This window comes from Mus caroli, chromosome 7 (assembly GCF_900094665.2).
Source record: "Mus caroli chromosome 7, CAROLI_EIJ_v1.1, whole genome shotgun sequence".
NCBI classification, from domain to species: domain Eukaryota; kingdom Metazoa; phylum Chordata; class Mammalia; order Rodentia; family Muridae; genus Mus; species Mus caroli.
The window spans coordinates 24562224-24572637 of NC_034576.1; the positions used below are offsets into that span (position 1 = coordinate 24562224).

The 10414-nt window shown below is 48.7% G+C and overlaps 2 protein-coding genes across 3 annotated transcripts; one reads left to right on the forward strand and one right to left on the reverse strand.

The window, feature by feature from the left end:
* Positions 1-660: 660 nt before the first annotated feature.
* Positions 661-3532, reverse strand: Pafah1b3 (platelet activating factor acetylhydrolase 1b catalytic subunit 3). Its single transcript, XM_021167880.2, has 6 exons — positions 3373-3532; positions 2904-3002; positions 2618-2707; positions 1850-1966; positions 1650-1772; positions 661-988 (listed from the first exon to the last, which is right to left on the reverse strand). Exons 1-6 carry the CDS (start codon positions 3493-3495, stop codon positions 701-703), a joined length of 840 nt encoding a protein of 279 aa, XP_021023539.1. The 5' UTR covers positions 3496-3532; the 3' UTR covers positions 661-700.
* An 841-nt stretch (positions 3533-4373) lies between these two features.
* On the forward strand, positions 4374-9803 carry Prr19 (proline rich 19). Of its 2 annotated transcripts, none has more exons than XM_021168272.1 (3): positions 4374-4415; positions 8550-9174; positions 9259-9793. In XM_021168272.1, the coding sequence occupies exons 2-3, from the start codon at positions 8556-8558 to the stop codon at positions 9732-9734; spliced, it is 1095 nt and encodes a 364-aa protein (XP_021023931.1). In that variant the 5' UTR covers positions 4374-4415; positions 8550-8555; the 3' UTR covers positions 9735-9793. The 2 variants fall into 2 exon arrangements, with proteins under 2 accessions (XP_021023931.1, XP_021023930.1); XM_021168271.1 differs by lacking the exon at positions 4374-4415 and adding an exon at positions 7000-7147 and having other exon boundaries at positions 9259-9803.
* The last annotated feature ends 611 nt before the right edge of the window (positions 9804-10414 follow it).

The following is a 10414-nucleotide window of genomic DNA, read 5'->3' on the forward strand; positions in this document are numbered from 1 at the left end:
GGTCAGCTCCACAGGGCCCCATCATTATCTGTTAGCACCAAGGGACTTAACTTTGGTCTGACAGCCAGAGCAGTCTGGGGACTGTCTACCTATCCAATAGGCAGCAAATTGAGTACAGACTGAGACCTTGCACTGTGAGAAGGGCAGTTCATGGCTATTGGCCATTGAATCAGTTTTACTCAAAACATTCAAAGGGCAGCACTTTCAGGGCCAGTTCAGGACCATGGGTTATCTTCAGCGACTGACCCCGCCATGTGGTCTAAGCCAGCACTGCCACCAGGGGAGGAGTCCACCTGAGACTTGACCTCCTCCCTGTTGCAAAGTACTAGAGAATGTAAAAAGACTCAGGATGCATCTAAAAAATCCAGAGCACCAGCAAGTTAGCATATATCAGCTGGGACAACTTCCTGAGGGGACAGCTTGTGGGGTGAGATATTTGATACTGTTTGAATACTGATTGACACTGATCCTAACTGGGTAATAATGGCAAACTGGTTTCAACCAGAATTTGCCCAAAGCACACTACTGAAATTCAACTGACTTCAAGAACCAAAATATCTGCTATAGGTACAAATAGAAACACCTTGAGTAAACACCAGGTCAAGGATCGGTCTGGTGGTGGTACTCAGACATGCGTAACCGTAAAGCAGAGAACAGGAAGAGGAGGAGAAGCATTTAATGTCAAGGGAAGGAAAGATGCTTAGGATGCTATCTCTGGCAGAGGGATGCCTTGGCCCTGATCTTGGGCCAAGAGACGAAGAAGCAAGGAGTGCAGGGCCCGGCAGACAGGTGTGTAGCCCAGGCGGCTCAGGTGTAGGTAATCATACATGTCATGGTGACTTATGGTGCCATCGGAATGCACAAACCCAGGGTCTGCATCTAAGAAATGGGCTCGGGGGTAGCCAGCCAGCGCTGCCCGAACCAGCTCGTTTACCTGTCGGTTTTTCTCTCGAAGTGGGTTGGGGTGCTGGCCTCTCGGAAGCAGGCCCTGAGGAGGCACACCAATAGTACGTTGTCAGATAAGGGATGTGAAACTAGGGAGGACATGCATTAAGAATCTTACAGGTGGCAGCCTGTTTGCAGACATTACTCATTAAAGACATAATGCCAATGGGTTCTTTCAGAAGTGGAAATGTCTAGAAGCGATAAAGCTTAATTTAATGCAGGAACACCTGGCAACTTTCTGAGATTTTTTTTCAACACTCAAATTACCTAGCATTCCCTTGGGCAACAGGCAAACGGTCCCTGCCACTGTTTGTAAACAAGATCTCTATGTAGCCATGGCTGTCTTCACTATATAGACCAGGCTGGCTTTGAACTTACAGAGACCTGCTTGCCTCTGCCTCTAGAGCACTGGGATTTAAGGCGTGCACCACCATCACTAGCCCATAGCCACTCTTAAAGTGTAGAAATCTTTTACCACACACTTTGTGGGAGACCACTGTGCCAAGGTGTCCATAACTGTGTCAAGTACAGCAGGTTTGCCCCTTTTTTAAAAAAACATTTTAAAGACAGGGTCTTGTCATATTCCCCAGAACGACCCTTATCTCAATTATCCTCCTGCCTCAGCCCTTCAAGTGCCAGGTTTACAGGCATGTGCCACCACAACCGCTGCCCCTTTCCCTTTGCCACTCTTCCAAGGCTCTCACCAGCACAACCACCCGTGCCTGGGGCTGCAGCTTGTTCACCAGTTGTACGATGGCTTTGATGCCACCTGTCACTTGTTCTGCTGTGTGGCTATGGTTGTTGGTGCCCACCCAGACCACCACAATCTGTGGAAAGAGTGACACAAATCAATAGTAAAGAGGCAGGCAAAAAGAAGGCTAGCCCACCACCCAGGCCTACTTACCTTGGGCCGGATGTGTTCCAGCTCCCCATTCTCAAGCCGCCAGAGTACATGCTGTGTGCTGTCACCACCAATGCCAAAGTTAAGTGCATGCAGAGGTGAGAAGAGCTCCCGCCAGATCTGGGGTCAAGAAATGACGTAGACACTAGCCACCGCCCTCTGTCCAGGCGGTAACTACATACCATTAAGGATTAGCCTTACTTTATGGACAAGGTCCGGTTAAATCTCACCTTGACCAAATCCCGAATCATGGAACTTATCACTGCTTCACTCTAACCAAAATTCCACAGAAGTTACATTTATTTTATGAAGATCCTGTCTGCTTTAAGTATACACAGAGCTAACGGCAATACAAGTGAACCTCATTGTGGGGGAAAAAAAGCCATTGTAGCTAAACTTCTTAGGGACTTTATTACTGCTAGTCTTTGCAGACTACCATTACCATCAACCTTCACTTTCTGTAAAGCTATTACAACTTCGAGTAAACCCAACAGGAACTGTGCCCCACTTTAAACAAACAATGAAAAGCCTCACCTGGCACAATCTTGAAGGAAAGCCTCAATTTAACTTGACAGAGACAAACCCAACCCGACAAACTCAGGGCACACACTTCATTCTCAGCAGAATGGCACATGTACACGGGGTTCTTAGATTCCTGCTACCACGGGCATTTCTGTACCCCTTATCTTGTCTGGCAGGTTCTGGGCTTGAAGTGCCAGTGAGGGAGGGTGCATGCCTGGATGAGGAAGGAGGAAACGGGTGGACCCTCACCTCACATTGGTGCATTAGCTGAACCAAGGAGTCCCCTATAAAGACTACTTCGGGTTCCTTGTCTTTGCTGTCCGCTACAAACCGATGGTGCTGCAGAGAAAGCCAGAAAGAGTGAAAGGCACGCATGCTCCAGGCCCCGCCCCACCCCGCGGCCTCAGGCCGACCAACCCCAAACAACCCAAACCAGGCTACCCACCTAGGTGAGGAAGAGGATGTCGCGAAGCAGTTCTATAGACACACCCGCCCCTCAAGCCCCTAACCCTGGGGACCACGCGCGGTCACTCACCAGAGACATCCAGCGTCCGTCACCCTGCACGTCTTGCACAGGCGTGGGCTTGCTGGCCGGGTTCTCCCCTTCCCCACTCATCCTCAGCACCGCAGCCCCCTGGGGATGAGAGTGGAGTCCGCTCGGGAAAGCTCCGCGAGGACGTGGATCCGCCACGCCCACCCCTACCTCTCCGGCCAACACAATGGACCGTCCTGCCGCGCTCGCTCGCGCGTAGGGCGAAGGCCGAGCCCAGACGCCGCCTCCTTTCGCAGACTAGAAACCGTCACGTAGGAAGGAATCCTCGTTCCCCTCCCCCGATGGAGGCCGCAAAGTGGGCTCGTCTGCCGCTTCCCGCCGGGACCCCTTGCGGCCACGGCGGCCCAACGCCGGGGGGAGGGGCAGGCGAGACCAAGCGGCACTCGTGGCAGGGGGAGAGGGGGCAGGCAATAGAGACACAACCCAGAGTGGACGGGAAGGGGCAGGGTACCTGTAAAGCCGACAGGGACCAGGGACAATCTAGCGCCCTCCGTCCGAGGAGGAAATCATTTGCTGCAGGGCCAGAAAACTCCGGAAGAGACCACCTACGGGTGTGTGTGTGTGTGTAACCCATTCACATAGGAGAGGGAGTGGACGAGCTCATTCCTAGATCCGCAGAGGGGGTGGCTCTTAGACACCTGGGAAGGGACGCTCCCATTTCTTACTGGTGTAGGGATTTGAAAGGAAGCTAGCCAAACTGGGCGGTGGTGACACACGCCTTTAATCCCAGCACTGGAGGGAGCCAGAGACAGGTGGATGTACTAGTTCGAGGCCAGGCTGGTCAACAGAGTTCCAGGACAGCCAAGGCTACACAGAGAAACTCTGTCTTGAAAACAAAAACAGAAAGAAGCGAAGCTGGAGATTAGAGGCAGCACCAGAGAGTGGCTTTGAGGGGACTTCCCTATTTAAAACTTTCTGTTTTCTTTTGAGATGAGATTTCACTCTGTAACTTTAGCACTCCTGGAACTTGCTATAAACAGCAGGCAGGCCTTGAATTCACAGAGATCTACCTACCTCTGACTCCTGAGTGCTAAGATTAAAGCTGTGTACCACCAGGCCAAGCCCAACATTAAGGCTTTGTTATTGTTGTTTATTATTTATTTGTTATGTATATGTATATGTGTGTGTGTGTATCTTTTTTAAGGTAGGGTTTTTCTGTATGACAGAGCCCTCCCTGGCTGTCCTGGACTTGCTTTGTAGACCAAGCTGGCTCACAGAGATCTGTCTCCACTCCAGAGTGGTGGTATTATAGGTATGTGCCACTAGACCCAGCTTCAACATCAGGTTTTTAGTGGTATAAAATCTCAAATGCATATCTTCATGCCTCAGAGGCACCATCAGATCTATGTGGAAGAGGTGCAGAAAGATCAGAAATTGGAGATGGCTGCAAGGCCCAGCCCAGGTCCAACTTGGCATCCGTCCTGCAGATCACCTTGCACACCTCCTAGGCCTCTGTTCCTCTCTCTAGATACAAAGTTCCATCATCAACTTCAGGTGGGTGGCTCTGGACTCCAAACCCCATGTCTGTAGCCAAAGCCACTTTCTGTCATCTTTTTTCTTTCCCTGGCTCAAACTAAATCCCAAATCGCAGTGTCTTCTCAGATGCCCAGGGTCTCACTCACCCCTAAATGGCCTAGTTGTTTTCTGGCAGCCCCACCTAGAGACTGAACTTTCAAACCTATCCGTTCCTTCTTGTTGGCTTGATAGTAAAGTACCGAAGAGTTTTATTTATTGTGTTCACATTCTGTCTCAATCTCCTTCCCTAGATCTGGACCTGGCATGACGTTATTACTACACAAGTACAGTGCTTGCAGAATGATATTAATTACATTAATGGGTCAGATCCTGGCTATCTCCATCCATGTGTTGGAGATACAGACTCAGACATGATTGAGAAAGGTCCAGGACTCTGAGGCTTTGTGTTTCTCTAGAACAGGATTTCTTTCCTGTGTGCTTGTTTGGAGGTACAGTCTCATGTATGAGATGACTTTAAACTCACCATCCTCCAGCCTCTACCATGGTGAACAGGGCTTCTTCAGCTTTTTCTACTTGAGCCCCACTTTTGCCTGAGAAAGTTTTTTGTTTTGATTTGCTTTTTCTTTCTAAATAGGAGGTCTTACTATGTAGCTGAGGCTACCCAGAACTCATTGTGTAGACCAGACTAGCCAAATCTACCCTAGTGATGGCAATAAAGGTGTGCCCAACCATTCCCAGCTCAAGAAAGCTGTGTGTGAGTGTGTGGTTGTGTGTGAATTTGAGTGTGTGTGTGTTTATATCTTTGTAAGATTATATGTGCATTTGAAGGCAGGTGACTGCAGAAGTCAGAAGCAGGTGTCAGATCTCCTAAAGCTGGAGTCAAAGGCAATTGTGAGCGGCCCTGTGTGGATGCAAGAACTGAACTCAGTCCCTTAACCAGGGAGCTGTCTGTTTTTATATTACTTTATATTACTTTATTATTTTATATTTTTATATTATTTTATAGACTGAGGAGTTTTTATATTACCCTGGGCTTATGGGTGTATAATATGGGTATATTTACATCTAATATTTCCTGGTACTATAAAGAAAAGGACTTAGAACAATTCTTTTGTGCAAATATAACTTTATCATTTATTAAAAACAAAAGCACATTTGCATACTAATAAGCTAGGTGTTCTTGTTTTGTTTGTTTTTTTTTCTTTGTGTAGCCCTGGCTGTCCTAGAGTTTACTCTGTAGATCAGGCTGACCTTGAACTCACAGAGAGCCACCTGCCTCTCTGCCTCCTGAATGCTGAGATTAAAAGAATGCGCCACCACCATCTGGCAGGAGAAACTTTCTATATACAGCCAAAGTCTTGGAATTCCTAATATATTGTCTCTGAACAGACTCTGAGGCATTGGTCACTGGCATGGCGTAGCATGATGCTGTGTGCACTTCAAATGACACACTATCTGTTCCCAACCAAAGCTGCCATGAAATTATTTCATTTGTTTTGTTTTTGTCTTTTGAGACAAGGTCTATGGAGTTGTCTTGCCTGTTCTGGATATAAGTCTATGTAGACCAGGCTGGTCTTGAACTCACAGAACTCCCCCTTTGGAGTGCTGGGATTAAAGGCCCTGCCACCACAATTTTTTTTTTTTCGAGACAGGGTTTCTCTGTATAGCCCTGGCTGTCCTGGAACTCACTTTGTAGACCAGGCTGGCCTCGAACTCAGAAATCCACCTGCCTCTGCCTCCCGAGTGCTGGGATTAAAGGCGTGCGCCACCACGCCCGGCTCACAAATTTTGAGATGCAAAGTTGATGAGCACCTTAGATTTATTAGTTTGATTCTGTTGTACTTTCAGAAACCTTTTACTAGTACCAACATTTTCATGGCATCCCCTCACTGTTTTATAACCCAGAGCTGGTTTCCTAAAACAGTGTATGGACAAGGTTTGGGAGCTACTAAGGACTGGGAAGCACAAAGAAAAGACACAGGTCATAACATTACTAACATTTGGACAGGGATATACACTAGGGTAGTTTAGTTTGACTTGAAAGTTTGAGGGCCACACACCTGTAATTCCAGCATTTGAGAAGTAAAGGCAAGAGAATAGTTCCAGGCTATCCTGAGTGAGCTGAAGGTGTGAGGAACATGTGCAGAGAATAGAGTTGGGGGGAGAGAAAATTCTGAAGCAAGCGAAAGAATCAAACCTCGCAAGCATTCATTCATATGTATGTTGGTTCATTCCATCCTTCTATGAACCATATGGGGGAGGGTCCTACTTCCAACTGGTTTCACAGATTAGGACATAGGCTCTGGGCAGTTACAAAGTTTTCTAAAGTCACAGGGCTCAAAAAATGCTGGTTCAGGAATGACTCCAAAGGCCATCTTTGTGTGCATGGAACCTAGCACCTTCCACTGGGACCAGTCAAGTGGTCAGCCAGCAGCCTTAGCCAATCAGCATTGTGTAAGGCGGGCGGGCCTAGAAACCCTCGAAGCCAATCCAGTAAGGAGAGGGGCGGACTCTTGACGGAGCTGGGCGGGGCCATAACTGTCAATCTTGGTGCCTCGCGCTTCTCCCTAGGCAAGGGGCGTGGCAAGGGGAGCGCATGCGTGAGGTGTGCTTACTGGCTTAACACGCACTCACTCGAGGCCCGGAAGTGCTCGAACAGCTTCGAGGCTTGGGGGTCTCTACAGAAAAGAAGCCACCGCTCTCCACAGCCGTGTGGAGTCCAGGGCGGGGGTCCGTTAGGAGAGAAGAGGGTGAGGCACCCCTCCCCCACCCTGCCCCTCCTGGGTCCACCTCAACTATCTGAGCTGCACCCCTGACTTATGCCTGCCCTCAGGAGTGGCCCACCCTCTGAAGTCTCTTGTGAATTATGTCCTCCCCGAAGCAAGCCCTTCGACTTCTCTGGGAGCCCTCTCTCCTGCCTTACGTCTTTTATTTTTCATATTTTGAGAGTAGTCTTAATGACTCAGGCTGGCTGCAAGCTCCTGTTCTTCTTCCGTCCACTTCCTAAACTTTGGGATTACAGACTTTCACCACCATGCCTGCTCCTCTTTCCCACCTTCATTTACTATTTCCATTTCCTGTACCTCCCCAGCCCTGGATTTTCCACCTGTTCTTTCTAGTTCCTCAGAGCTCTCCAGTTGCTTATAACCTTGTTCCCAACTTATATTTTCTGTTGTTTTGTTCTTTTTGAGTCTTTTATAGTCTAAGCCGACTTCAAATTCATGATCTTCCTGCCTCAGGCTTCCAAAGAGAGATGGATATAGACAGGTACCACTCTGCCTAGTTCATCTTCCATCATTTTTATTTATCTCTATTTATATGTATAAAAACACGTATATACTGAGCTCCAAGCATAGGAACATAGGTCCATGTAATTGTTAAGCAAGTATTCTACCACTGAACTATATCCCCAGTTTTTATATTCTTAGTGCTCAGGGTACCCATGTACAAGAACCAGACTTTTTTTTCTTTTCTTTTTAAGATTTACTTTAAATTGTGTGTGTGTGTGTGTGTGTGTGTGTGTGTGTAGATGTCCACAAAAAGACAGAAGATCCGCTGGAGCTAGAGTTGGGCTATATGTGATATCTGAGATGGGTGCTGGGAACTGAGCTCAGTCCTTTGATTGAGCTGCCATGTGGGTGTTGGGAATTGAACCTTGGTTATCTGGAAGAGCAGCTAGTGCTCTTCAACTGCTGAGCCATCCCTCCTGGCCTGCTGAGCCAGCTCTTTAGGCTCCCAAGACACAGACTGTTTAGAATTTTATTTTTATACAGGAACTCACTGTGTTACCTTGGCTGGTTTTTTAATTCACTCTGTAGCCCAGGCAGGCCTCTTTAAACTTTTGATTTATCTGCTTTAGCCTTGTTGAGCAGATGGGATTAGAGGCCTGCACCACAAGGACTGGCTATTGTCTTTTAACTATTTTTCCATGATCTTATTCTCTGTTACCTTGTCCCCAATTTCCTGACATTTTTTTCCTATGAACTACCTGAACTTGATTTTGGAGTTCTTATGTGGCCAGGCCTTTTCCAGTGGCTGTCTGTATACTTCCCTCACTTCTTTAAATGGCATTCTCCCTTTTCCCTGCCCATCTTTTCCCTCTCAGCTACTGCCCTTGATTTATTTGCATCTGATGACCACTCTGTCTTCTAGGATGTCATGGACCCTCGGGGACCAGTCCCTCAGCCTTTCCAGCAGCTTCAGAAACCCGGCCGAATTCGCCGTCGCAAGACCAGGAGAGAGCGAAATAAGGCCCTGGTGAGCAGCCACAGGCCATTGGCCCGTCAGGATCCTCCCATATCCAGTCGGGATCCATGTGTGATCCTCCAGGATCCTGTGGCCTCTGCAGCCCCCAAGCTTGTTGTGATAACTCAAGGCAGGTTGAGCCGGGAGCACCGGGGTCTCTTCAACCATGAGGTGAAATCCCTGGATGTGGCCCGGCTGCTTAACAGAGGTGCCTTGGAATCACATACCCCTCTGCTACCAACCAAGCCCTCCTGCAGTCCAGTTGGAGTACAAGAACCAGACCTTCAGTCAAAAGGCAAGGAGAACAAGGTACCAGGAGGCTCAGGCCCAGGCCCACCAAATTCCCCAGATCTTCCTGTGTTGGGGCAATTGCTGGAGGAGTTGAAGTACCAACTGATTGTGCCACAAGCCTTTCCCAGGAGAAACCTAGTGCAGGAGGCCAGAGACACCATCCTAAGAACCCTACAGGGCTGCCATGGCTGTGTGCCTGATCTTGCCCTGGTGCTCCGAGGTTGCCAGCTACCCTTGCCTGGTGAGTCCACCTCCTCCCCGTCCTTCTCTCCTTCCCCACTCTGTTGTAGTTCAAATGATCTCCGTGTTCTTTCTTCTGTACCAGAGGCCAAACCGAGGGTCCCTGAGAGACAGAGGATGGCATCTTCTTGTGTCGAAGTTCCTGAGCATGCTCCACGGGAGGGGAAGCAAAGGACTCAGCAGGCAACAAAGGGGTGTGACTTTGCCATACCTCATACTTACAACAGCACCACCCCTGCACACAGGGGCAGCCAGGTGCAACCTCCAGGTCGCCAACTGCCATTCCTGTCCTCAGCATCTTCACCATCTGGAGCAGCGTGGGGTCCCCCAACAGCTTTTGATATGCTGAAAAGCATCTGGCTCATAGCCACACCACCCCCGCCCCAGCCTTGGGATGTCCGCCCACCTCAGCCCCTACCACAGCCACCATCACCCTTGTTACCCAGAACATCTGCCTTGGACTGGAGCCCCAGCCCTCCTGCCCCACTGCCCAGTCTCTCCTGGGTAGTGACTCAGAGCAGTCCAGAGGCTTGGTCCTTCCCCCCAATGAGACTATACTGAGGAGACTAAGTAGGGCTCGGGGGCAGGTATCCCACACTCCCAGTCACCTCAATAAAACATCTTCTTTGTCCTCTTGATTTTCAGTGAGTGGCTGTCTCAGGAGAGTAGCTTTCTTTCTTTTGTTTTTGTTGTTTGTTTGTTCGAGACAGGGTTTCTCAGTGTAATCTTGGCTGTCCTAGAACTTGCTCTATATACCAGGCTGAGCTTGAACTCAAGAGATCCACCTGCCTCTGCCTCCCAAGTGGGAGGGCTTTCTTTAGCTCTAAACTCCAAGGCCAAGATATCACCTGTTTTCTTGTTGGAGCCCCAGGAGCCAACAGGAGAGGGTACATGCCTCTCAGTGTTTGTTTGGGGAAGCCAACAAACAGGAGACCGGAGGAGACCTGAGGATTCAGAGTTTATAGTTATCCTCTGAGCCAGCAGGAACCATGAGCCCAATAAAACCCAACAGAACAAAGTGTAACAACTCTCTACTCCCCCAGCCCCCACAGAATAAAATTTTTCATCATCCCTCTTGGTAACAACTGGTCACATGGTAAAAAGTTTACACTCAAAGTTTTCCACGCATTTATTTTTTTCTTCTCAGTTCGTATGGTTTAATTTGTTTAGGATTTTTCTTCCGTTTTTTTCTTTTCTTTTCTCCTCCTCCTCCTCCTCCTCCTCCTCCTCCTCCTCCTCTT

Bases quoted from the DNA above. Each gene is read 5' to 3' on its own strand.
- Prr19 (XM_021168272.1), top strand. From the start codon at position 8,556: ATGGACCCTCGGGGACCAGTCCCTCAGCCTTTCCAGCAGCTTCAGAAA. The intron at 9,175-9,258 runs GTGAGTCCACCT...CTTCTGTACCAG, and splicing joins TTGCCAGCTACCCTTGCCTG to AGGCCAAACCGAGGGTCCCT.
- Pafah1b3 (XM_021167880.2), bottom strand. From the start codon at position 3,495: ATGGGTTACACACACACACACACCCGTAGGTGGTCTCTTCCGGAGTTT. The intron at 3,003-3,372 runs GTACCCTGCCCC...TCTCATCCCCAG, and splicing joins GGTCCCTGTCGGCTTTACAG to GGGGCTGCGGTGCTGAGGAT. The intron at 1,967-2,617 runs GTGAGGGTCCAC...TCTTGACCCCAG, and splicing joins AGCTAATGCACCAATGTGAG to ATCTGGCGGGAGCTCTTCTC.